Raw genomic sequence first — 27,730 nt, forward strand, 5'->3', positions numbered from 1 at the left:
CCTGTCTCTCTGCCTCGCTCTCTATCCACTGACTCTTTCTCCCTCTCTATGCCCTGTCTCTTACTCTATCTATCCCCTGTCTCTTTCTCTCTCTCTATTTATTGTTCCTTTCTTTCTTTCCCCTCTCTATTCACATCCTTCTTTCTCTATCCTCCTCTCTCCCTCTATCTCTCTATCCCTGTCTCTTTATCTATCCCCTGCTCCTTTCTCTCTCTATCCTCCCTATCTCTATTTACTGTCCCTTTCTCTCTTTCCTCTCTATTCCCTGTCCTTCTCTCTATCCCCTCTCTCTCTAGCCATTACCTCTTTTTATCTACTGTCCCTTTCTCTCTCTCTCTATCCCCTGCCCCTCTCTCTCTAACTACTGCCCCTCTCTATCCCTTTCTCCCTCACTCTACTGTCCCTCTCTCTCTATCCCTTTCTCCCTCTCACTCTACTGTCCCTCTCTCTATCCCTTTCTCCCTCTACTGTCCCTCTCTCTCTATCCCTTTCTCCCTCTCACTCTACTGTCCCTCTCTCTCTATCCCTTTCTCCCTCTCACTCTACTATCCCTTTCTCCCTCTTCTGTCCCTTTCTCTCTATCCCTTTCTCCCTCTTCTGTCCCTTTCTCTCTCTCACTCTTCTGTCCCTTTCTCTCTATCTACTCTCCCCCGTCTCTCTCTCTCCCACACTCTGTTTCTGGGCTGAGCCGCGGTGCCTGTTGGTTTCTGGCACTGGGATCGAGCTGCCTGATGTTGGGATCCGGGATCCCAGCCGGAGTTCCTGGGAAAGTTTCTGCGGGAGCGACGCCGAGTGTGGGGAGCATGTGGCCGCTCTGCCTGCTGATCGCCGCCGTGGGTGAGTGTCCGGGCCCGGGATGAGAGTGTCCAGAGGGCCAGGGGAGGGGGCTGGTGTCCGGCCCGGGGGAGAGGGGGGGTGCCGGGGGTGTCCGCCCCGGGGGAGAGGGGGGCCCGGGAAGCTGTCACTTTACCATTCGGCTGCAGTGTGTTCAGCCTCCGCCCTCTGGCCTGGCCTTTCCCCGGGAGGGAGCAGTTGAGCTCGGGGAGAGCTGATCCAGCCGGGCCGCTGCTGCCTGGGCCCCGGCTCCCAACACAGCCAGAGCCGCCTGTCTGTCCCTGAGCAGCGGGTTACCCTCCCAGAGAGAGGGGACAGGACTGGAGGGTGAAGTGTGGCTGCAAGGTGTGGGTATAAAGTATGTAGTGGATGTATATTAAATGTCTGTAAAGTATGTGTGTTGCGATTGTATGAAGTCTTTGTATAAATAGTGTGTGTAGTCGATGTGTGTGTCTGTGTGGAGTGTGTGGGAATGTGTGACCTGCTTTTTGTTGAAAACTCCCTCCTCACTCTCACCTTTTTGCTCACCTGCAACTTCAGTATTTTCTCTCATCCATTAAGTTCAACCCCTCAAACACTTTACTTTTTGCTAGAGTAGCTACAAAGTGATGTTTGCTGGATTATATTTGTGGTTTGAGGAACAGGTGGTCAGTCTAATTCCCAAACAGTGAGGGAGTGCTGTTAATATACTATTTATTGGATGGAGTTGCATGGATGTGGACAGGAACACAGCCATTGGAATGTGTTGTACAGTCTGTTAACAATTCCGCAGCAATGAGTTACATTGAGAACAACATCTAGACAGGAGTGAGTGAGTTATCAGGACAGGTACATATAAATTGTTATTCATTACATAAACTGACACACGCAAGATAGGAAATGTGGTGGCCAATTTGCTCACAGCAAACATCGCATGTGCCAATAACAAATCAAATCAACATGCTGGAGGGATAATGACCAGATAGTCTGTTTTTTGTGATGCTGATTGAGGGATTAAATATTGACCTGGACAGCAGGGATAACTCCCTTGCTTTTCTTCAAAGCAGTGCCCTGGGATCCTTTATATGTGAGCAGAGCGGCCTTCGGTTTAACATTCCATCCGAAAAATGACACTTCCAATTATGCATTGGATTGTCAACCAAAACTTTGGCACTCAAGTCTCAGTGCAACTGGAACCCACAACCTTCAGAGGCAAGAATGTAACTAACTGAGCTACTATCATCTGTTAGAGTAACAGAATATATCAGATACAGATGAATGAGTCAAAACTATAGCAAGCAGATATTTAATGGCAAGTTACACAAAATATGTTCCCTAAAACCTTCTACTTTGATAAAGCTTTTGGTCACCTGTGCTAATATCTGAGTATGTGGTATGATGTGATTTTTTTTGTCTAATAATCTTCCTGTGAAGTGCTTTGGGGCGTTTCCCATGTCCAAAGATTCTATACAAATACACGCTGTTGTTGTACAGTTGCATAGAGAATACTACATGGACCTGGTATGATATCACAGTTTAGGAATGCACTGACCTGACCACACGACCAATGACACAGTTGTATGCATTATTTGACCAGGTTCACCAGTTGTTTAAGTGTGTAGTGCTCTACTTGTAAAATTGGCACATCATTTTAGGGGCTGGGATCTCAGCTTTCATTAAATTGATTTAATGAAACTAACAAAAGACCACATACACAGTGTGATTTTTCATTTTCTGATGATTTCAGATGTTGAGGATTATAATTACTGGTTTGAATATAGTTTGTGAAGGAACATTTCTGAATTAAGTTCACTCATCTTAGGTACGTGTTTCAGTTTTATTTCGGAAGTTCAGCATTCACATTTTTTTAGTTTCCTTCTAACTTAAACTTGAATAGGAGAAGTCAGAGTAATACTAGGTCACAAGACAAATCTCATGATCACTGAAAGTAGCCTGATCAGAACACTATGTTGGATTGCTCTTTGAGCCGTAACTATCGCACGAGTAAAGAATAACATGTAGAGGGAACTTTTACTGACCAGACCTACAAGAGAAATTAGAAATTAGGGATGGGGAAAGGGGGGAAATCAATCAGGTGGGCTCACGATCCCAAGATGGAGGTCAGAGGGCTGAGAGGGACATTCAGAGTCCTCATACCGAGGGGTGTGTGTGTTAATATATGTATCGGGCATGGGATCCAAGGGGCTGCTGCCCTGTGGATCCAGAACTGGCTTGCCCAAAGGAGGCAGAGAGTGGGTATAGATGGGTCTTTTTCTAAATGGAGGTCGGTCACCAGTGGTGTGCCCCAAGGATCTGTTCTGGGACCCTTGCTGTTTGTCATTTTCAGAAATGACCTGGATGAGGAAGTGGAGGGATGGGTTGGTAAGTTTGCCGACAACACAAAGGTTGATGGGGTTGTGGATAGTCTGGAGGGATGTCAGAAGTTACAGAGGGACATAGATAGGATGCAAGACTGGGCAGAGAAGTGGCAGATGGACTTCAACCCAGATAAATGCGTAGTTTTGGCAGGTCAAATGGGATGAAGGAGTACAATATAAAGGGAAAGACTCTTAGTACTGTAGAGGATCAGAAGGACCTTGGGGTCCGGGTCCATAGGACTCTAAAATCGGCCCCGCAGGTGGAGGAGGTGGTTAAGAAGGCGTATGGTGTGCTGGCCTTTATCAATCGAGGGATTGAGTTTAGGAGTCCGGGGATAATGATGCAGCTATATAAGACACTCGTCAGACCCCACTTGGAGTACTGTGCTCAGTTCTGGTCGCCTCATTACAGGAAGGATGTGGAAAAGATTGAAAGGGTGCAGAGGAGATTTACAAGGATGTTGCCTGGATTGAGTGGCATGCCTTATGAGGATAGGCTGAGGGAGCTCGGTCTTTTCTCCTTGGAGAGACGTAGGATGAGAGACCTAATAGAGGTATATAAGATGTTGAGAGGCATAGATCGGGTGGACTCTCAGAGGCTTTTTCCCAGGGTGGAAATGGCTGCTACGAGAGGACACAGGTTTAAGGTGCTGGGGTGTAGGTACAGGGGAAATGTTAGGGGGAAGTTTTTCACACAGAGGGTGGTGGGCGAGTGGAATCGGCTGCAGTCAGTGGTGGTGGAGGCAAACTCAATAGGGTCTTTTAAGAGACTCCTGGATGAGTACATGGGACTTAATAGGATGGAGGGTTATAGGTAGGCCTAAAAGGTAGGGATATGTTCGGCACAACTTGTGGGGCCGAAGGGCCTGTTTTGTGCTGTAGGTTTCTATGTTTCTATTGACTCTAATTGTAGACTCTAGGTAATTTTCTCCATTATATAGTGACTGGGCTATTTAATATACAGTAATATATAATGTATATGACTCTTAACTAGACACTGAGCTATTTTCTACATTATATAATGACTGGGTTATTTAATGCACAGTAGCATGTAGTGTATAATGACTCATTATGTATAGACATTGGTCATTTCTACATTATGTAGTGACTCAGTTATCTTATATTCTATATAGACACTGGGCGGGATTTTACAGCCGTGCTCCCCCAAAACCAGAAAATCCCACCTGACTTCAATGGACTTTTGTATGATCTGCCCTGAACCCACTACGATTTCTGTGGCGGGCGGGACGGGAGAATTCACCCCACTGGGTTATTTTACGTTTTGTACAGTGATTGGATATTTTATACTCTGTATGGTGACCAAGTTACTTTAAAATTACATAGTAGTTTATAGATTGCCTTATTTTCTGTATGGAGATTGAGCCTGTAAACTTGAGCTCAAGAAGCTGCTGACATTTCCTTGCTTGCATAAAATCCCGTTCACCATAACCCCTGTTCTTATGATTCTATAATTCCCTCCCTCATCTACTGTGGCTCTTGATTAACTAATAGCCATATAGCCAGAATGCCTGACACTCGCTTACCAAAACAAGAACTTTTTTTGAGAGCATGTGTCTAGGGTGCACTCCCATATGATGGGTGGGGCAGTCAAAGGAAGTGCCATGAGAATACTCTGATGGCTTGACTTAGGAGTTTTGATATCAATATTGAGTGCTGGGTGAAGGGTTGCCCATGTTCGCTGCACCTGACTTAACCAAATAAAGACCGGTGCAACCCCCTTTGAAAGCAAGTGCTTTTCAGAGGCAGAGAGGAGACGCAAGGAGAGGCAATCCTGAGCCAGTAACTTGTCCAAATGTTTATCCTCTGCTGCATCCTGGCCTGTTTACATCAGAACCTTCCAGTTGCAGATCAGCCTCAGCAGTCACTTATCTATCCTTTTTGTCCTATACTGAGGTCCGCTGCCATCATTCAGCCAATTCAAATTCTTTAACTTGCTATAGAGCTATCAAACCGGACAGCGAGGGGCAAGAAGGAGATTTTTAAAGCATTCTTCAGAAAGGCAGTCTCAGGCGGGGTGGGGTAGGTGGCCTTTACCTCACTGTGACCCCAGTGCGCAGATTGGAATGCCAGCTCTTGGATCCTGGGGCCATGGAGACTGTGGCCATGTAATGTTGGCTTATCTTTGGGGAGCTGGAGTATTTGAAATGCTAACTTGTAATACAAGTGGACCATGTTAATGTGATGCTTTCCGAATGGAACATCCGCTGACTGAGGGCCACAAAAGTGTAAAATGGAAAAAGACGAGACAAGGGAGTCGAGGGTTATGGGGGGCAAAGTGGAGTTGAAACACAACCAGATTGGCCATGATCTTGTTGAATGGCGGAGCAGGCTGGAGGGGCTGAATGGCTTACTCCTGCTTCTGAGTCCTATGTACCCACTGGAACCCTCCCAAACACTCGAGTTGAACAAGAACCAAACCCCAGTTTGTAAAATTCTCATTGCTGTTTTTAAATTCCACCATGGACTTGCCCCTCCGGATTTCTGTAATTTCCTTCAACCACACAAGTCTCCAAGATCTTTGCGGTTCTTTAATCATTCCACCATTGGCTGGGCCCTCAGCTGCATGGCCCTGAAATTCTCTTCCTAAACCTTTCCACCTTGTCTTCTTCCATATTACACCGTTTAGAGCATATCTCTCTGATCAAGCCTTTAGTCATCTCCCCTGTTAAGGACAGGGCAGTGAGGCAATCTGAACTCCATTATTTTTCTTGCTGGCTATTTGCAAGCAGAGTTGTTTTTATTTTTGGAATAGGCTGTGGCATGTTTCCCTAAACCCCCTATTTGTGATGTTAATTTGAAAGCGATTTGCAGCAAACTCTCTTTAGGGTTAAATCAGAAATATTGTTTATTCATACATTTAAACCCGAGGAATGGTCGCAAATTCAGACATACACACACACACACAAGCGCACAATAAGAAGATAGGAAAGAGGGGTTTTTACAACTGTGAATACTTACGAGAAAAAAAACACAGGTACTGGGTGAGATTTTCTGGCTTCCGACTGCGTGTTTCACGCGACAGGAGGTGGCGTGCCATTCGCTGGCACAGGGATCTTCTGGTCCCCCCGCTGTCAATGGGATTTCCCATTGAATCCACTCCATGATACCAGGAACCCATGGCAGGGGTGCGCCATTGACAGGACTGGAAAATCCAATCAGCTGAATGGCTGGGAAGTTCCAGCTGTGGATATCAGTTCATGTGATTGCCAGAATCCAGAAAGTCAGTGTCCAGTGAGAGTTCTTTCACTAAGGAGCTACAGTTCTGGCGGGCCTAGCTAGCCGAAGCAGGAATTCCAGAATTCCTTAAAAGTTGATGGTGACGCAGCGAGATGAGGTTGGTATACAGAGATTTCATCTGTTTCAACAGGCAATGGCAGGCCTTTTCTAGAGAAGCAAGCTTCGAAGAAGCAGAGACTTGCTATAGACCGTTGGTCAGCCTGGAGTTGTGCTGTGATGTTTGCAGGCTGGAGTTTAAACAGTAGACTGAGTTGTGAGTCTGGAAATGTAATATTGAAACTTTCCAAAGGCCAGAAGCTTAGATCATGTGATGTTGCCCATTTTAATGAATCACTTGCAGGCTGACGAGCAGTTTCTGTGCCTCTGGTCAAAATCCATTGTTCCCCTTAGGAGACAGTGGCCAATAGCACCTCTGCAAATATAATAAACGTTGATGGCACTCCCTTCGTTATAGGACCAGGATAGGGAGATGGATCATCTCCTGATTCCAGGTTTTGTTGATTGCAATGTGTCATTACCATGAGAGGTTTGAGATTCCACAAGGACGTGGATTGAGCTTTTGTTTCGTTGCTGCTGTTGTAAATTTCCAGAAACTGTAGCCAACTTGTGAATCAAGTGACCTGTAGCAGCCATTATTTTGGTTCAGCAATGTCCACTCTTTAAATGAGCAAAAAAATGGTTTGATTCAACCAGTTTCTGATTTCTTTCATGTCTTCGGGACCTGATGGCCCTAATACCTCATTATGTGGCTTGCTGTCAATTTTTGATTTATGTTGCTGCTGTGAAGCACCTTGGAACATTATATTATGTTAGATCTGCTAAATAAATAAAAGATATTCTTTTATACTTTGTATAGCGACTTGGTTGTTTTGCATTCTGTGTAGTGACTGAGGTAATTTAATACACAGTATATTGACCAGGCTGTTTTATATGCTGTATAATGATTTGATTATTTTGAATTCTGTATATTGACTGGACTTTTTTTTGCTAGACATTATCTAGTGGCTTGCTCATTTATTTCTCGCTGATGTGTTTAAATCTGCAGAGAGGTGTTGTTGGAGAAAATGGTGTGATCGATATGGCCTTCTGCTTAGAAAGGCATTCATGAATGTTTGAAAATTTCTTAAATGAAAGCATTTATGCAAGTTTATTTTTGAACACCCAGTGATACCTGTGAACAAGGTTTGAACTGTTTCTGTACCTAGTGGCATGTGAACCTTATTTCCCGACAACTTCGTTGTTTCTAGGAAATTTTGTGACAAGTAATGTACTCATGTGGATTGTTTTGAATTCGGTGGTAGTGTCACCGTGGTTTTCTCCCTGATGATTTCCACAACCCTCCCCTGCCAAATCTAAGCTTTTCAGAGGTTGAAATTACAGGCCAGTGAAGGGTTGTTAGGGTACATAGATGGGCAATGCAGCCATTTACCAGCCCAGTCCTGCCCCCCCGCCCCCATACACAACAGTACACCGCCAAAGGGGCACATACTTTCACTCACCATTCGCTGCCCATTCATCAGGTGAGTGGTCAGCCTGGAGTTGTGCTGTGGTGTTTGGTAGCAAACACCAAGGGGCAGTGCTCCAAAAGCTCGTGCTACCAAATAAACCTGTTGGACTTTAACGTGGTGTTGTGAGACTTCTTACTGTGTTCACCCCAGCCCAAAGCTGGCATCTCCACATCTTGGTCACCATGGGACATTCTAGACCCAAGGAACCATAACTGTTTATTATGGACAGTCAATCTGTTCAGACCTCAGTGAGACCTAAAAAGGCCCATGGGGAAGAAAGTGGAATGAACCAGATGAAAAGCCAAGCACCATAAAACAGTAGAAACAGATCAAAAAGAGAAGGGAAAAGGATTTAACTAGAAGGTCTTCACTGGAATTCTCTTAGCATACAAATTGTTATGAGGTTGCCTAGGTGAAAAAGGCCTCAACAAGACAATGGATGGAAGGAGAAAATGAAGGGAGGGAGGACTTCCACCAATTGGAAAGGTTGGTGAGGCATAGATTGTAAATGGCATATTAAGTTCAAAGTCATTAAGGTACCTGGGCAAATGGGAAAACAGCCACAATCTACAATAGAATATGGAATACTGAACATTTTCCTACAGACAGTGAAAAGAATGGAAAGAACAATATTTCAAAAGAGGAGATAAAAACTAGTGTAAAGTCTACTCCGGAATTAGCCTCTTGGGCGTAACTGATAAAGTATTTGTCAGTCTTGAGTAATCAAATTGCAAATAAAAAGATCATTAACTTCTTGGTGGAATGGGTTGAGCTATAACTGAGGGAAAGTATACCAATCTGTTTACCCTCAGGCAGCTATCTGAAAAATACCATGAAAACAACCAATATCTCATTGAGAGTGTTTTCAGACAAGTATTTGACAAGATCTGAAGAGACAGATTGTGAGCAATAATATGGAACTGTGAGCTGAATGTAAATAGGGTTGTAAGCCTGCGCGGTGTATGATTATTTTCTAAATGCTGGGTGAGCATATATGAGTTGTCTGGCTGGTTGAAGTAGTCATGATGTGGAGATGCCGGCGTTGGACTGGGGTAAACACAGTAAGAAGTTTAATAACACCAGGTTAAAGTCCAACAGGTTTATTTGGTAGCAAAAGCCACACAAGCTTTCGGAGCTGCAAGCCCCTTCTTCAGGTGAGTGGGAATTCTGTTCACAAACAGGGCATTATTCATGTAAATTGAGTTTGTGTCTTTATATGCTCTGTTTGTGAACAGAATTCCCACTCACCTGAAGAAGGGGCTTGCAGCTCCGAAAGCTTGTGTGGCTTTTGCTACCAAATAAACCTGTTGGACTTTAATCTGGTGTTATTAAACTTCTTACTGGTTGAAGTAGCGCAAGGCTGTTGCATTTCTCAAGTGTATCAAAGTAATGTTAGCTGCAATTGTAAGGAATCTGGATGCTGTGAATGGAGATGTTAAATGGTGTGAAATTTGCCAGTGACGCTGCTGTTATTGCTGGAAGTAGGAATGTCGCCAAAAGTCTGACCAACAAAATTTATAGAGGAAGCAAAACATTTGACCTGAACTTAAATACGGTCAAGATGACATTGCTTTTGTTTGACCAGAGGTTAGAATAAATGAAAAAGGAATGAACAATGAATTATTTTGATCTGGAATGTACTGCCTGATCACTGGGTGGAAGCAGATTCAATCGTAACTTTCAAAAGGGAATTGGCTAATTACTTGAAAAGGAGGAAATTACAGGGTTCTGGTTAAAGGGCAGGGATTGGGACTAATTTGATAACTCAGCCAAGAAACCAGCCTAGGTATGATGGGCTGAGTGGATTCCTGTGTAATACAATTCCATAAATAGAGCAAGTTCTCTGGTGAAATGTTCAGAGGTGGTGGTAATCATCCTGGCAGCTGCTGCTCATTGCTGGTTGAGGAGTTTTTTCTTTGCAAGTCAAACTTGACATACATGAACCTTCAGTGGCACTTGGCATGCAACATTGCCACATGGGAGAGGATGAGCAAAGATCACTTGTCCCATCCTTCCTATCTTCTAGGTAATTTTAGGATCATCAGGCATGTATGTAACATGAGGCAGAAATAAAATCTGGGCAGAGGAAAAACACTATTAGACGGAGTCAATGAAAGCTGTGCAAACAGAATGGCTGAAGGCAGGTGCTAAATATTGTTGTAACACCACCACATAGCGGGACCAAAATATAAACAAAACTCCTGAAAATATTGATCAAACACTCTTAAGGCTTGTTGTGTTATGATATACACTGCATATGGGTTAGAAGATGATATATACTATGTGAATTGGCATTTGTGATTGAGACTGTGTGGGTTGAGATGAGTGATGTACACTGTGTATACGTCAGTCCTGATATGCATGGTGTGTGGTTTGTGTTCTGTATTACACTGTATATGAATTGGGATGTGATATGCATTGTATTTGGGTTGGGGTGCAATATGTGCTGTACGTGAGTTGGGTTCTGATATACACTGTATAATAGTTGGATTGCATCATACACATTATAGGTTGGGTTCTGTTATGCACCATATATAGGTTGAATTCCGATACAAGCCGAAGAGGCTGGTTTTCTTTATATAGGGTTGAGTTATGATTTACACTTTGGCCAGAATTCTCCGAAACCACCCCGCGGTGTGTTTGTTGGTGTGTGGACGTGGAAAATCTGGTGAGGGACAAAAAGTTGGAAACAAGCCGGCGCAAAAGCACGTTGCAATTTTCCCAATGGCAGGTTAACGGTGGGTCGGTCTTCCCGCTGGTTCGTGTTGCGAATGTCATTTACATTCATGTTCATCTCATGAATGTTCATTAAAACAGCTGCTGCTGGTGTCCCATCAGGCCTTTCAGTTTAGTGTCATGTCAGCAGGAAATGACATCAGCGTCAAACCTGATTGGTAAAGGCTGACATGCGAAAGGCGGTCATCAGCTCGCCAGAGACTTTGAGATGAGTCCAACATGCAACGCCTACCTGCCATAGTGCTGCTCTGCTGTTGATACACCACTGTGCCAGATAGACCCATTCCTGCCCCCCATCTCTATGCCGAGCTGGTTTTCATGGAGAGCACTGTGCTGCTGGACCCATGGACCCTCCTGTGTCACCAATTAGAATCAGTCCTGCACCTGAGGTTGGGGAGTACAAGGATCTCCCTCCAAACCAAAAGAGAAAACGCTGGAAAATCTCAGCAGGTCTGGCAGCATCTGTAAGGAGAGAAAAGAACTGACGTTTTGAGTCCAGAAGACCCTTTGTCAAAGCTAAAAGACATAGAAAGTGGGAGATATTTATAACCGCCCCCCCCCCACTCTTTCCTTCCCCCTACTTCATCCCCCTTCCCTTACCTTTTCTCTCCCCACCCACTTCCTCTTTTCTATATTCTACCTCTGTCCCATCCCCCCCGCAATCCCCCAACATCTCCATCTGTCACAGCTTACAGCTTCTCTGCCTTTTATTCTCTCTGTGGACAGTTATTAGCAGACTTTTCCCCTGGTTTCTGTGGCTATGACTCATCTTTCATTCCCTCACCCTGCAGTATAAATATCTCCCACTTTCTATGCCTTTTAGCTTTGACAAAGGGTCTTCTGGACTCAAAACGTCAGCTCTTTTCTCTCCTTACAGATGCTGCCAAACCTGCTGAGATTTTCCAGCATTTTCTCTTTTGGCTTCAGATTCCAGCATCTGCAGTAATTTGCTTTTATTAAGGATCTCACTCCCCCTGGTGCCATGCACCAGTGTGTATCTGGACAGCACTGTGCTGCGGGATTCATGCAGCCACAACAACAAAGGTCTAAGGTTTGACCGTGGGTGGAGTGTGAGGTGAGGGAGGAGGATGGGGGTGGGCAGACGAAGATAAGGGGGGCAAATGTAGAATGAAGGGGGGTTGAGTTAAGGACAAGGGCTCATGATGGCAGACAGAGGGATAAGGAGGTGGATGAAGTAGATGAATGGAAGGCAGAGGGAAGACCGAGAGAAGGGAAACTGGACCCTGACATGGCTGCTTGAAATGCATGCAAACGAGGGACCTAGGGGCCATCATATGAATCATAGAATCCTACATTGCAGAAGGAGGCCATTTGGCCCATCGAGTCAGAACCGACCACAATCCCACCCAGGCCCTATCCCCATAAGCTCTGAAATTTATCCCAGCTAGTCCCACTGACACTAAGGGGCAATTTAGCATGGCCAATCCACCTAACTGCACATTTTTGGAGTGTGGGAAGAAACCAGAACACCCGGAGGAAACCCCCACAGACACGGGGAGAACGTGCAAACTCCACACAGACAGTGACCCAAGCCGGGAATTGAACCCGGGTCCCTGGCGCTGTGAGGCAGCAATGCTAGCCACTGTGCCACCTTTCACTTGAAGGGGATGAATGCAGATGACAGATCAATAGATGGGTGCATGAAGGTTACTGTTCATAGTGCTTTTTGGAAATTGGAATTATGTCAAGGCTCCTAGTTAAGTTCAGGGCTGGCAGGCAGGAATCAGAGGGTGTAGAAGTTCCTGCTGAGAAATGGAAAGGAGTCATAAATGTCGGACAGTGCAGGGGTGATGTGGACCTCAGTCTGAAGTCAGAGAAAGAAGACAGTGCAGAAGAGCGCAGCGGGCATGCAGATGGTGCAAACATTGGAAACATGGTGTACCCCAGCTGCATGGAGGGGTAAGAGCTGCGTGCTTCAAACGTAAAATGTACAGCTTGGTGTGCACAGCTGTCCTACAGCTGATGTCTCTGGGTGTGGCAGAGTCTGTGTTGGTGTGAGGGTATGGCAAGGGTCATGGGGGCACCTGTAACCTGTAGGTAGGGATCGTGTAAGGAGGGGAGTTATGTGAAACTGTCATTGCGTGCGGGTGGGGGGGCGGGTGGGTGGAGGGTGAGGCACGTGCAGGCAGGGACCCTAAAGTGACGGTGCAATTAGCCTTGAAACGGGATGGGTACAGGTCCACGTGAGGCTTGGGCACTCAGAGATGATGGGCTCAGTAGTGGGGGTGGCCAGACGAAGATCGTTGAGGCGGTGGGGGGGGAATGTGCAAGGAGTGCTGTGCAATATCTATCCCACAATGACAAGATCCAGTAGTAGTGGGGGAGGCTGGGGAATAACAGGTGGCATCTCCACCTGCACATTGTGAGGCTCCAGGTAACTCAAAAGCATGCGGTCAATGAGAGAGGGAGGGTCGAACTCCATGCTGTCACAGAAACGTAGTATCTGGACACTCAAATAAAATGGCACCTTCCAAAGTCAGAAGTAAGATTGGTTACGTCTGGGAAGGGTAGAATGAGATGTGGGAGAACTGCAAAGCGGGGCTTTGGGGCTCTTTCTTGGCATTCATACTCACTTGTTGTTGCCTCTACAGTGGACAGGGTCCAGGTCAGTTACACAAGAGGCATACTCCATTGCCCAGGAAGCAACAGCAAGCCAAATTTCACATTTCACTCTCTGAAAGGGATAGGCACAGTTCAATTGATGTGTGTCAAATTTGGAAATGTTACATAGCGGAAGACAGGAATGCAGCCTTGGGGAGTGAAGGGGAACAGCTGCATCAATTCTGCCATCCCATCACAGCTTAACAATGAAGGCTGTTTATCAGTGGCCATGATGTGGCGATGCCGGCGTTGGACTGGGGTGTGGAGATGCCGGCATTGGACTCTGGGTATCAGTGGCCAAACAGATTCCATTCACTCACCATGAGCAAACAAGTGCTCATAGTTATGACAAATCAATGAGTGGAGTTCAGAGCCACATTGGTTCAATGATGAAAATCACAGGTTCACACCTGCCACAGGTATAACACATGTGGGATGGAATGCTGCTCACCTGTCCCGCGTGTGCTAGAGTCCCAGGGCTAAGGTAGCTTGAGGGAGCAATCCAATCTAAGGTGCCAAAGCTTAACTTGCCCGACTTCTCCCATAGGTCTCTCGTTCACACCTTTGTATTCAGCACCCTTTATCTATTCTGGTCTTCAATATCTCTTTACAGAGAGGAGCTAAAAGTGAGAATGGATCCAGTGGGGCAGGGAGCTTTTATACAAATCCTCATTTGAAAGAGGGAAAGGTGTCTGCATGTGCAGTTCCAGCAGGAGGCACTGCATGCGGGACAAGGCCAGGGGGAGCGGGGGCATCAACAAGAGGCTGAGGAGCAGAGACCCAGACTGCAGAGACGACCAGCAATGACACTTGTCCATGAGTCTCCTTTCTGCAAGTGAGTGAGAGGCAGTACAGGGCATGGCTGCCATTGTCCAGAGATCTGGTCCATCACATAAGCCACTTGCCCCGAGAAGACCTGACACCACATGGGTTTGGAGGCTTCCCCCTGCCAGTGGCCCTGAAGGCGACAGCAGCATTCATTTTCTTTGCCTCTGGGTCTTAGGCAGCAACTGGTGATCTGTGTGGCATTTCAGCAACACATTGGTGCATTCAGGAGGTGGCCAATGCCCTTAACAGGAGGGCCCATCATTATGTGAACTTTATTCTGCATGAGGATCACCAGGCACAGAGATTCATGAGGTTTGCAGCTATCTCTGGGTCACCAAGAGTTCAGGGAGCATAGGCTATACCCATGAGGTTCATCAACCGCAAGGGCTTCCATTCTGTCAATGTGCAGTTGGAAGTGACCATAGAAAGCACATCCTACACGTTTGTGCACAGTTCCCTGGGAGTTGCCCTGACTCTGACCTCCTCAATCACTCCCAGGTGCTTAATCTCTGAGTGTGGGAGAGGTTGAACATCGGAATAAGAGCATTGCAAAAATTCAAACCCAAAGGTTTTCATCTGATCAAAACATTCACATTCTCATGGAATGGCTTTTAAAAGAATGTAATTTATTCACAGTGATAGAATACCCATGATCCTGAGGTGACAGCTAAACCTTTTTACTTTCCTAACCCCTATCACTGCACAACTTGACAACTGCAGCAAGGGCAGAGGCAGCCAGCTGCACCCTGATGCCTGTGATGACCTTGGCGGTTGTACACTGGTGGCTCTGGAGGGGCCCAGTCTCATAAGGGTCTCCTGCTCAGGAGCAGAAACACCCTTGTTGGTGTGGCCTGCTGGAGTTGGTATGGACGCAGGCAGAAGGGACTATGAGCAGCGGCATAAACTTGGGGTGTCCTGAAAGGAGTGTCTGGCTAACGTTCATCTTCCCAGGAGGTGTCATAGGGGTCCGACATGACTCCTGGAGGAGATGGGGCACCTGGAGGGAGGACAAGGTGCCTGGTCCCCATGTGACCTAGATCCTGATGGTGCCCACCAGAGGTTGGGTAAATCACAGATCTCCTGTAAGTAGTGAGCCCGCCTCAAAAAGGATAGAGATTGGAGATTGAGCAACAAGACAGATGAGATGGTGGTGTTGTGAAAGTCTTGTTGAGACGGCAAGTGCTGAAATGTATTTCCTGAGATTGAATGTGTGAGATCCGTGAAGCGAATAGCCGTTTGACTACATGATGCTATGCTGGGAGCTGAGAGAGGACTTACCATGGCAGAGCAGATCCTGGATATTGCTGCAGGGGTGTGTGACAGCCATACTGACCTCCTGGGCAACAACTTTCCAAACTGGAGAGGTGAGGCTGATGTGGTTCTTTGACCCTTCCCTGGGATAGAGGGCATGCTGGTGGGCCCAAGCTCCCTGAACAAGGCCGTACTAAAAGCTGGTGCTGCCTTCTTGAGGCTGTTAACCCTTCCCCCTGGGTTCCAGATACCCTGCACGGTCTGGTGAAGATAGGTGGGCTGGAGAGTGTGATACGAGTGTGCTGGACATTTAAAAATAGCACCAGAGACCTTCAAACCCGTCAGCTGCGGGTGGGGGAAATGCATCAGTTGCTGGCTCACCAGGAGAGTCGGAGGGGAACTTGTCTGTACATAACTAATGAGGTTCCAAATGCTGAATCTGGCGTGGGATCGCGTTCTTCTCATCAGCAGGACAGACGCTTCTGGAGCTGCCCTCCATCGTATTTAGCATCAAATTGGGAGAATTCTGCCCTGTTTATATATGTTGGGCTCTGTTAGACTATTTGTACAAATTGGAATGTGATATACTCTATCCAGAGGCTGCCCTCGGTTTTACATTGTATAGGTTGGATTATACCACACACTCACCCCTTAGAGGTTGAGTCATTGACGATGAGTTGCATTATGCTCTAGAAAGGAGGGATTGGATGTTACGATTGAATTGAGGAGATTTTCTGTATTATATAGAAGGTGTGCTGTGTTTTACACTGTATTTGATATTGTATACTGTATAAAGTATTAGTCTTAATTTAGTTGAGTAGGTGTCTTGCTCTTTGTCGAGGTTGGCTTGTATTTTACAACTTTTGTTTATCTCGGGCCTTTAACATCGAAAAATATCCTCTCCACTGAAGTGTGAGAAAAATAGAATGTGCAAAAAAGGAGAGATTTGGAGAGTTGAGGAAAGCTTGGTTAAGGTATTAAATGTTAAGGAGGACTTTGTTATAATTCACTGAATAAAGGAAATATCTGGAGCTAGGCTTTCCATAACATCAGTTTATTCACAATCTCCAGCAAACATAGCTACCGACTTCCACCCTTCTGCCCACCCTCCACACAGTTCTTCTTTATGTTTAAGAATAATGGGGCGGCACAGTGTGTGATGTTAGTGTACCTTTAAGAGATTTTTTTTCTAAATCATGTTTTCTTCAGTTTTTTCATTATGGCACCAGCGCGTCTTGAGGTCCTTTTATTGCTACTTAAATGGGGGTTTGTTTATTTTTACTTTGGGATTTTATGATTCTGCATTAGAACATAGAACATAGAACAGCACAGAACAGGCCCTTCGGCCCACGATGTTGTGCCGAGCTTTGTCTGAAACCCAGATCAAGCTATTTCCTCCCTATCATCCCGAAGTACTCCATGTGCCTATCCAATAGCTTCTTAAATGTTCCTAAAGTTTCTGACTCCACTATCCCTGCAGGCAGTCCATTCCACAACCCAACCACTCTCTGAGTAAAAACCCTACCTCGGACATCCTTCCTATATCTCCCACCATGAACCCTATAGTTATGCCCCCTAGTTACCGCTCCATTCACCCGAGGAAATAGTCTTTGAACGTTCACTCTATCTATCCCCCTCATCATCTTATAAACCTCTATCAAGTCTCCTCTCAACCTCCTCCGCTCCAAAGAGAAAAGCCCAAGTTCCCTCAACCTTTCCTCATAAGACCTACCCTCCAAACCAGGCAGCATCCTGGTAAATCTCCTTTGCACTCTTTCCTGTGTCTCCACATCCTCCTTATAGTGAGGTGACCAGTACTGCACACAATATTCCAAATGTGGTCTCACCAAGGTCCTGTACAGTTGCAGCATAACCCCACAGCTCTTAAACTCAAACCCCCTGTTAATGAACGCCAACACACTATAGGCCTTCTTCACGGCTCTATCCACTTGAGTGGCAACCTTTAGAGATCTGTGGATATGAACCCCAAGATCTCTCTGTTCCTCCACATTCTTCAGAACCCTACATTTGACCCTGTAATCCACATTTAAATTTGTCCTACCAAAATGAATCACCTCGCATTTGTCAGGGTTAAACTCCATTTGCCATTTTTCAGCCCAGCTCTGCATCCTATCTATATCTCTTTGCAGCCTACAACAGCCCTCCACCTCATCCACTACTCCACCAATCTTGGTGTCATCAGCAAATTTACTGATCCACCCTCCAGCCCCCTCCTCCAAGTCATTTATAAAAATTACAAATAGCAGAGGACCAAGCACTGATCCCTGTGGCACTCCGCTGGTAACCGGTTTCCAGTCCGAAAATTTTCCATCCACCACCACCCTCTGTCTTCTGTTAGATAGCCAGTTACCTATCCAATCGGCCAAACTTCCCTCTATCCCACACATCCTTACTTTCTTCATAAGCCGACCGTGGGGGACTTTATCAAACGCCTTACTAAAATCCATGTATATGACATCAACTGCACTACCTTCATCTACACACTTAGTTACCTCCTCAAAAAATTCTATCAAATTTGTGAGGCAAGACTTGCCCTTCACAAATCCGTGCTGACTATCCCGGATTAAGCTGCATCTTTCTAAATGGTCGTAAATCCTATCTCTAAGGACCTTTTCCATCAGCTTACCGACCACCAAAGTAAGACTAACCGGCCTATAATTACCAGGGTCATTTCTATTCCCTTTCTTAAACAGAGGAACCACATTCGCCACTCTCCAGTCCTCTGGCACCACCCCCGTGGACAGTGAGGACGCAAAGATCAATGCCAAAGGCTCTGCTATCTCATCCCTTGCCTCCCAAAGAATCCTAGGATATATTTCATCAGGCCCAGGGGACTTATCAACTTTCAGTTTATTCAAAATTGCTAGTACATCTTCCCTCCAAAGATCTACTTCCTCCAGCCTATCAGCCTGTGACACCATCTCTTCCTCAAAAACATGGCCTCTCTCCTTGGTGAACACCGAAGAAAAGTATTCATTCATCACCTCTCCTATCACTTCTGACTCCATGCACAAATTCCCACTGCCGTCCTTGACCGGCCCCAGCCTCACCCTGGTCATTCTTTTATTCCTCACATAAGAGTAAAAAGCCTTGGGGTTTTCCTTGATCTGACCCGCCAAGGACTTCTCATGCCCCCTCCTAGCTCTCCTAAGCCTCGTTTTCAGCTCATTTCTTGCTAACTTGTAACCCTCAATCGAGCCAACTGAACATTGTTTTCTCAACCTAACATATGCTTCCTTCTTCCTCTTGACAAGACATTCCACCTCTTTTGTGAATCATGGTTCCCTCACTCGGCCATTTCCTCTCTGCCTGGCAGGGACATACCTATCAAGGACACGCAGTATTTGTTCCTTGAAAAAGTTCCACTTATCATTAGTGCCTTTGCCTGACAATTTTTGTTCCCATCCTATGCTTCCTAATTCCTGCCTGATTGCATCATAATTACCTCTCCCCCAATTGTAAACTATGCCCTGCCGTATGGCCCTCTCCCTGCATTGTTAGGAGGTTGGCAGGTCAGGTGACTGCAGCTCTTTCATTTTCAGTTTGGAGCTGCAGGTTTTAGTTTTAGAAGGGACATCAAGCTGGAAAGCAGTCTCTCTCTCTCTCTCCCTGGTTTTGGAAATTCTGCTGGTTAGCTGGAAGCAAGGTCTTGCCTTTCTGAGGGGGAGAATCTGCTGTTGGTGCTTTGACCAGAGTCTCTCCCTGTTGTTCTGACTTCTAACTGCTCTGAGTGTCAGGAGATCCACAGCATTCATCCAAAGGACTCAAGTCCAGTATCAAGTGAGCATTAGTCTTTGCTGGGTTAAACCTGTGAAAAGGGTCTTTTGTCTATGGAATTGGTTTGATTAGAACATTTTATATATCTTTAAAGGTTATACATTATAGTGGTTGTTTGGTTTCTTGTTTGTAATTGATAAAAGTTCTTGCCAATTTTCTTACTATCCATGTTAACTATATTCTTAAATAAACTTTGTTTGATAAAAGCTCCCTCGTTTGAATCATACCTGAAGTGAAACATCTGGCATTTGGCTTATCCTAGCCAAATTCAAGATGCAAAACTTATAATCCAGGTAGGCTCCATAAAATAACTTTGGAGTTTCTGACCTGAACCATAACAGATGACATGGTGTTTAACACTGCTACCTCACAGCGCCAGGGACCCAGGTTCGATTCCCGGCTTGGGTCATTGTCTGTGAGGAGTCTGCACATTCTCCCCGTGTCTGCGTGGGTTTCCTCTGGGTGCTCATGTTCCCCCCCACAGTCCGAAAGATGTGCTGGTTAGGTGGATTGGCCATGCTAAATTCTCCCTCAGTGTACCCAAACAGGCACCAGAGTGTGGTGACTAGGGGATTTTCACTAATTTCATTGCGGTGTTAATGTAAGCCTACTTGCAACACTAATAAATTAACTTAAACTTAATACCTTAACTTTCCCTAATTTGTAACATCCGCTCTCACTTACAGTTAGAGCATACACATCATTGTGACAGGATTGCACACTAAGAGATTCAAAGGAGGAGATGGCGGAGCAGAGGTCCAGGAAGGGGAATTTCAATGAGTGGAACCTGGGATGCTGATGGTACAGCTCCTATTGATAAAGGGGCAGAATGGAGGGAAGCAAACAAGGAACAGAGGTTTGGGGACCATAAAACTGGAGAATGTGTCAGAGATGGAGAGGAATGAGGCCGTGAAGGTATTTACAGCCAAAGCAAAATGAATTAGGACTGACAGTGTAGATCAGTGAGGGCAAAAGTGATTTGGCCTGGATAAGGTTTGAGCATGAGAGTTTGGATAGAGTGAAGTTTATAGAATGGGGAGATCAGTAAGGATGGCATTGTTATTTTATTCACTATATCTGCTGAATGGTGTTATTCAATGTGCTGTATATAGGTTGGGCTCTGTTATACACTGTAAAAAAGATGGGTTATATATATTTTATACAGTTGGGTGTACACTACATAAGTGTATAGTATTTGTGTTGTGTAGTAATATGCTGTAAAGGTTTGGCTGCTGTTTGTTAAAGATGGATAAGATGTCCAGAGTCTGTAGGCTTTTTGTTGGTCTTTTGGAATTTCTTTAGTTGCCTTGCACTGTACTTGTTCTTTGGCTGAGTGAACAGACGGAAGCAGACCCTGCTGTTTTCTCAATGTTACTGTATGATCAAGGACAGGGTCCAGACTGGCACTCTGGCACTCACCATTCAGCTTTCCCTCCAAGTACGGCCAATATAAACTTAACTGAGGTCAGACTCCACATCGCCTTGCGTCCAACTATTCAAGGCCCACGTCAATCAAATTCTAATGCAATGCACACAGTTGTTGTCATTTTGGGATTGCATTATGTTGGCCATCAGCCTGAACTGTAGGATATCGGATGGAGAAAGAAAATCGGAGCCTTATAATAAAAATAAATGTCTTGAGCGTTGACTGAAAGTACAAGCAATAACTCAAAGCCGTCCTTTATTATATGGTCCTCGTCTGAAAGCATATTCAAATTCTTTATAGAACATAGAACATAGAACATAGAAAGCCACAGCACAAACAGGCCCTTCGGCCCACAAGTTGCGCCGATCACATCCCCACCTCTAGGCCTATCTATAGCCCTCAATCCCATTAAATCCCATGTACTCATCCAGAAGTCTCTTAAAAGACCCCAACGAGTTTGCCTCCACCACCACCGACGTCAGCCGATTCCACTCACCCACCACCCTCTGAGTGAAAAACTTACCCCTGACATCCCCCCTGTACCTACCCCCCAGCACCTTAAACCTGTGTCCTCTCGTAGCAACCATTTCAGCCCTTGGAAATAGCCTCTGAGAGTCCACCCTATCCAGACCCCTCAACATCTTGTAAACCTCTATCAGGTCACCTCTCATCCTTCGTCTCTCCAGGGAGAAGAGACCAAGCTCCCTCAACCTATCCTCATAAGGCATGCCCCCCAATCCAGGCAACATCCTTGTAAATGATGGAGAACAGTTGGCAGTTAAGGATATGTTTATGGATATTATAGTGACAATTTTACAAGACTAGGCTGCATTCAACTGTGATGTGGGTGCACTCATGGCAACAAGTGGAGCTGATTTGTGAGGCATGCCCCTTTCTGCCAACCATGACTTGCTGGTAGCACTCTCGTCTTTCAGTCAGAAAGTTGTGGGTTCAAATCGGCTCTAGACCTTGAGCACAATTTAAAACAAAATTCATTCCTGGGATATTGCCGTCACTGGTTGGACCTCATCCATAATTGCCCTTGATAAGGTGGTGGTGAGCTGCTTTCTTGAACTGCTGGAGTCACTGAGGTGTAGGTACACCCACAGTGCTGTTAGGGAGGGAGTTCCAGGATTTTGACCCAGCGACAGTGAAGGAACGGTGATATATTTCCAGATCAGGATGGTGAGTGACTTGGAGGGGAACTTAAAGGTTGCTAGTGTTCCCAAGTGTCTGCTGCCTCTGTCCTAGATAGTAGTGGTTGTGGGTTTGGAAGGTGCTGTCTAAGGAACCTTGGTGAGTTCCTGAAGTGCATCTCGCAGATAGTACACACGACTGCCACTGTTACTTGGTGGTGGAGGGAGTTAATGTTTGTAGATGGGGTGCCTACCAAGTGGGCTGCTTTGTCCTTGATGGTGTCAAGCTTCTTGAACATTGGAGCTGCACTTATCCAAGCAAATGGAGAGTATTCCATCACATTCCTGACTTGTGCCTTGCAAATGGTGGACAGCCTTTGGGGAGTCAGGAGGTGAGGATTTCTATCCTCTGACCTGCCCTTGTAGCCACAGTATTTATATAACTGGTTCAGTTTCTGGTCAATTGTAACCCTTAAGATGTTGATAGTGGGGTATTCAGTGATGTCAATACCATTGAATGTCAAAAGGCAATGGTTAGTTTATCCCTTGTCGGAGATGGTCATTGCCTATCACTGGCATGGTGCAAATATTATTTGCCACTTGTTAGCCCAAGTTCCAGTCTTGCTGCAGTTGGACATGGGCTGCTTCAGTCCAGAGGCTGATACTTCAGTGCTGAATTAAGGGAGTCAGAGATGCCATCTTTTGATTGAGACTTTAAACTGAGACCCTGGTGAAAGTTTCTATGATTAGCCCCTGCTGGAACGGTGGAACCATTTGTGGATTGGGGATCCATTTTATTAATTAGTGAGTTTTGCAGGGGCACAGCATTATGAACCCACCTCCACGTTCCCTGAGCAGTCAGGAGGGCAGGTAGAATGAAACATTTGTTCTGTTAAAAGAAGTATTTCTAATGAAAGAGACCATGACATGAGTTACAAAGGCGAACCAGCACTTGTACATTGAGGCTACAGAAAGCACAGGAACGGAGAGGAGACCTGGGAAAGCTGCTGTTTCACTCTAACCTGGAGGTCCAGCTGCAGGATCTGATGGTTTGCAAGTGAGGTCTCCAGCAACACTCAAGGAACTCGACACCATCCAGGACAAAGCAGGCCGCTTGATTGGTAACCCATCACAAACATTCACTTCCTCCACCACCGACACTCAGTGGCAGAAGTGTGTACTATCGACAAGATGCACTGCAGGAATTCACCAAGACTCCTTAAACAGTACCTTCCAAAGCCACGACCACTATCATCTAGTTTCCCCTTGGAGGTTCCCCTCCAAGTCGCTCAGCATCCTGACTTGGAAATGCATCATCATTCCTTCATTGTTGTTGGGTCAAAATCCTGAAACTTCCTCCCTAATAGCGCTGCGAGTATGCCTACACCACAAGGACTGGAGTGGTTCAAGAAGGCAGCTCACCACCACCATCTCAAGGACACCTAGGGATGGGCAATAAATGATGGCATTGCTGGTGACACATCCAATAAATATTTTTTTTAAAACTGCATCAATCTCTGTGAATTTACATCTGGATGTCTGCAAAATCAGAGCTTAGTAATGTTGATTTTCATGACACTTGATGAATCACTCAGACAGGAGAGGTGGTTTTGTGGTGCAGTGTGTAGTGCTTCTATCTCTGAGCCAGAAGCTTTGGGTTTGAGTGCCACTCCAGGACTTGATGAAAGGTGCATCCATAAAATGGCAAGGATTGTTAACTTGCAAATCCTTCCAACATGCCTACATCAGGCAGGAAGAGTGGGAGAGACACCTGGTCAGCCTTGCTTGCTGCGGAGTGGTGTCCTCACAAGTTGCATAGCCTTTGGCTTCAGGCTCGGGAGCTGTTCCAGAGAAAACAAGCTATGGAAACAGATGTAAGCATGTACTTTGTCTGCCTTGTGTGTCTCCAGCTGTGCAAAGCCAAAGTCTAATTTGGACAAGACACCACACAATAGATTAAACTTCAGGGGAAAGAAGGGAGCTGTAAGAAATTTTTATAGCCAAGTAGAAAACTGTCAGGTATTGTGTAGATAAAATGGGCCGAATCCACCGCAAAATGGTAATTGTAATGGAAATAGGTGACGATTGGCTTGTTGGAAAAAGGCAGCAGGAGAGGATTGACACAACATCAAGAAATGTGCTAAATTGCTGGTGTATTTGCCAAGTGTTTGAGAATTTACCAGTGGATGCAAACACATTTTGCAAATGAAGCTTCAAAAAGCATTTGGTCCATTTGTCCCATTTGCAAAGTGACCAAGCACTGTGTCAGGTGTGGATCCTGCATTTCTACGCAAGAGTTTTTAAAATCAATATGGCAGGCAGTGCATTTCTGAAACAATGTGTATGCAACATGTTCTTTGCTTAATGTTCCCATTTTAAAACGGGAAAGACAAGTTTGAATATCTAGGCTGCTCACTTTTATGTTTCGTATGGTGAAACTGGCTCTTGGGCAGTTTTCATGTTGTTTCAGACGATGTGATTCACTTTTTAAGAGACAAGCTTCCAAACCTAACCAGATCCCCTTGGATCTGAAAAATTGGAATTTCAACTCCAGAGTTACTCTGGGAGCAAATCTTTCCATTTCATGTCTGATTAAAAGCTAAATGGTATGAGAGACTATGGTGCCATGGCAAAGGGTTTTGGATGGTGGCTTAATGTGGATTTGCCTGTTCAGTGCTACCATTGTAGAAATGAGTCTGAATCTGGAAATGTGATATCGGAGGAGCTAATGTTTTAAGGCAGAGTGATGAGGGATGCTGGAGGTCAATGTGGATTGCTTGGAAGTGGAAGTAAATTGGTGATATGTTGCAATTTGTCCTTAATATCAGATTAGTGATTTTAGAATCAGAATCATAGAATGATTATAGTAAGTAGTCTCACAACACCAGGTTAAAATCCAACAGGTTTATTTAGTAGCACGAGCTTTCGGAGCGCTGTTCCATCATCAGGCGAGTGCCTGATCAGGCACTCCACTGATGAAGGAGCAGCGCTCTGAAAGCTCGTGCTACCAAATAAACCTACCAAATTTAACCTGGTGTTGAGAGACTACTTACTGTGCCTACCCCAGTCCAACACTGGCAACTCCACATCATAGAATGTTTATAGCAGGCCATTCAGTCCGTCATGACCGCATTCTAATCAGTATTCTGTATCTTGATTTTGTGTCTCGTGCCCTGTTGGAGAGCAGATTTCCACTCCATCTGACGAAGGAGCAGCGCTCCGAAAGCTAATGGCATTTGCTACCAAATAAACCTGTTGGACTTTAACCTGGTGTTGTTAAAACTCTTATGGAGTAATTCAGCCCATTCCTCTCTCCTTCGCCACTTCTTCCCCCACACCCACCCACCCACAGCCACGAAAATCTTATCCAATTATCCCACCTAACCTGTCCTCCAGTTTGAAAAACATCCACTCACCACTACTCTCAGTTTCCTGTCACTCTTAGCTTAGCATTTTAAGTTTTGTTTTTCTGGAGCCTTCTGAGTCCAGCAGTGACATTTCTGCAGCCGAGATCAAAATTAAAATTGGCTATATCCAACTGCCTAAAAAGAATTTAGATATTGTCTACTTTGTTCCTACACTTCTGGGAGTGGAGAGCCACTTGCTGCCTCCGGTGATGTTGGCCTTTGTTGTAACTGCACTGTGACAAAGTGAGTGGTCACATTGTTAGTTACTTGTGATTCTCTCAGACTGTGCAGTCTTGGCAGCTACAGAGTGAATCTGACATTCAGCATTTCCACAGTAAGAGTTTTAACAACACCAGGTTAAAGCCCAACAGGTTTATTTGGTAGCAAATGCCATTAGCTTTCAGAGTGCTGCTCCTTCATCCGATGGAGTGGAAATCTGTTCTCAAACAGGGCACAGAGACACAAAATCAAGTTACAGAATACTGATTAGAATGCGAATCTCTACAGCCAACCAGGTCTTAAAGATACACACAATGTGAGTGGAGGGAGCATTAAGCACAGGTTAAAGAGATGTGTATTGTCTCCAGACAGGACAGCCACTGAGATTCTGCAAGTCCAGGAGGCAAGCTGTGGGGGTTACTGATAGTGTGACATAAACCCAACATCCCGGTTTAGGCCGTCCTCATGTGTGCGGAACTTGGCTAGCGGTTTCTGCTCAGCGACTCTGCGCTGTCGTGTGTCGTGAAGGCTGCCTTGGAGAACGCTTACCTGAAGATCAGAGGCTGAATGCCCGTGACCGCTGAAGTGCTCCCCCACAGGAAGAGAACAGTCTTGCCTGGTGATTGTCGAGCGGTGTTCATTCATCTGTTGTCGTAGCGTCTGCATGGTTTCCCCCAATGTATCATGCCTCCGGACATCCTTTCCTGCAGCGTATCAGGTAGACAATAAACCTGTGCTTAATGCTCCCTCCACTCACATTGTCTGTATCTTTAAGACCTGGTTGGTTGTAGAGATTCGCATTCTAATCAGTATTCTGTAACTTGATTTTGTGTCTCTGTGCCCTGTTTGAGAACAGATTTCCACTCCATCTGACGAAGGAGCAGCGCTCCGAAAGCTAATGGCATTTGCTACCAAATAAACCTGTTGGACTTTAACCTGGTGTTGTTAAAACTCTTACTGTGTTTACCCCAGTCCAACGCCGGCATCTCCACATCATTCAGCATTTCCCCATGTGAGGGGAGGAAGCCAGAGGGAGAGTCACATAAGCATTGATTTCTTTAAATGTTCCAGCAGCCAATTCCAGAGAGTCAACAGTGGGAGATTGAGGGATTGGTGGGGGAGGGTAATTATATCTGGGTTATTTATTCTGGAGAGGAGAGTGTGTAATGATATTTGAGGCAGCATATCTTGTCATAGACTATCTTTAGCCTTGGTCTAGTGGCATTAGTGACAGAGGGTGGTGGGGGCCTGGAATGCGCTGCCAAGTAAGGTGGTGGAGGCAGGCACGCTGACATCGTTTAAGACTTACCTGGATAGTCACATGAGCAGCCTGGGAATGGAGGGATACAAACGATTGGTCTAGTTGGACCAAGGAGCGGCACAGGCTTGGAGGGCCGAAGGGCCTGTTTCCTGTGCTGTACTGTTCTTTGTTCTTTGTTATAGGGCTGTCTTATATTGGTTACAGGCAGACACTTCAACTGGTCGCCGCAGTCTGGTGGCATTTGTTCCCCTTCCTCCTTGGTGGCTCTAATTTACTCTCCTATCATTTCCGCCACCTCTCTTTATATCATTGTTAAGTCAACCCTTAGAATTTAGATGCAATTCAGACTTCAATTTGGCTTGCAAACGTTTTCAATGCTCTCCTCGCTGTCAGCAAACCACTTCTTTCTTCCCTCTTTCCTGGATGGAGCTTTTAATATTTGGTCCACTCATGGCATTAAGACACTGAAGGATCTATTTGCCAATGCCACATTTATTTCAACAGATTATGGATACATTTTCCCTTTCCAAAATCCACTTTTTCAGATACTTGCAGGTATGCAACTTTGAGTACAATATCACCCCTCAGTTCCCTAAACTTCCCTCACATTGCCCTATTGATGCATTTTGATTCCAACTATGCGAGGAGTTGAATCTATTCTGTATGCTATAATTCTTTCTCTTCATAGTCCTTCATTATTAACTGCAAAGGCTTTATATGAGCAAGACTTAGGTGAGGAATTTACAGATGAGACTTGGGATGCAGTATTGTATTGCATTCATTCCTTATCCATCCACTTTAAACACAGTGTCACAATATAAAATCTTCCATCGTACCCACCTGACTAAAGTCAGACGATCTAAGATTTATCAAGGTATTGATCCCACCTGTGACAGGCGCCATCAGGTCTCTGCGACTGTGAGACATATGTTTTCGTCTTGCTCATCCTTACACACTTACTCGCCAGCCACCTTTAGGACTATTTCTGAAATATTGCAAACGCCTATTGACAATTTCATTGACTACATTTTTCGGTGTTCCACCAACAATCCTTCCATTGGCCAATTATAAAACTAATTTCATAGCCTT

General features: G+C 45.3%; 1 protein-coding gene across 4 annotated transcripts in view; it reads left to right on the forward strand.

The window, feature by feature from the left end:
• The first annotated feature begins 397 nt into the window (after positions 1-397).
• The window catches only part of ldlrad3 (low density lipoprotein receptor class A domain containing 3), a 125,951-nt gene continuing 98,618 nt past the window's right edge, over positions 398-27,730 (forward strand). Inside the window, exon 1 of one of the 4 annotated variants that reach the window (XM_078220391.1) lies at positions 398-837. In XM_078220391.1, coding sequence (XP_078076517.1) covers positions 732-837 — 106 coding nt within the window. In that variant the 5' untranslated portion in view covers positions 398-731. The remainder of the gene's footprint in view (positions 838-27,730) is intronic. The other 3 variants (XM_078220388.1, XM_078220389.1, XM_078220392.1) reach the window with 3 other exon arrangements.

This window comes from Mustelus asterias, chromosome 9 (assembly GCF_964213995.1).
Source record: "Mustelus asterias chromosome 9, sMusAst1.hap1.1, whole genome shotgun sequence".
Lineage (NCBI taxonomy): Eukaryota > Metazoa > Chordata > Chondrichthyes > Carcharhiniformes > Triakidae > Mustelus > Mustelus asterias.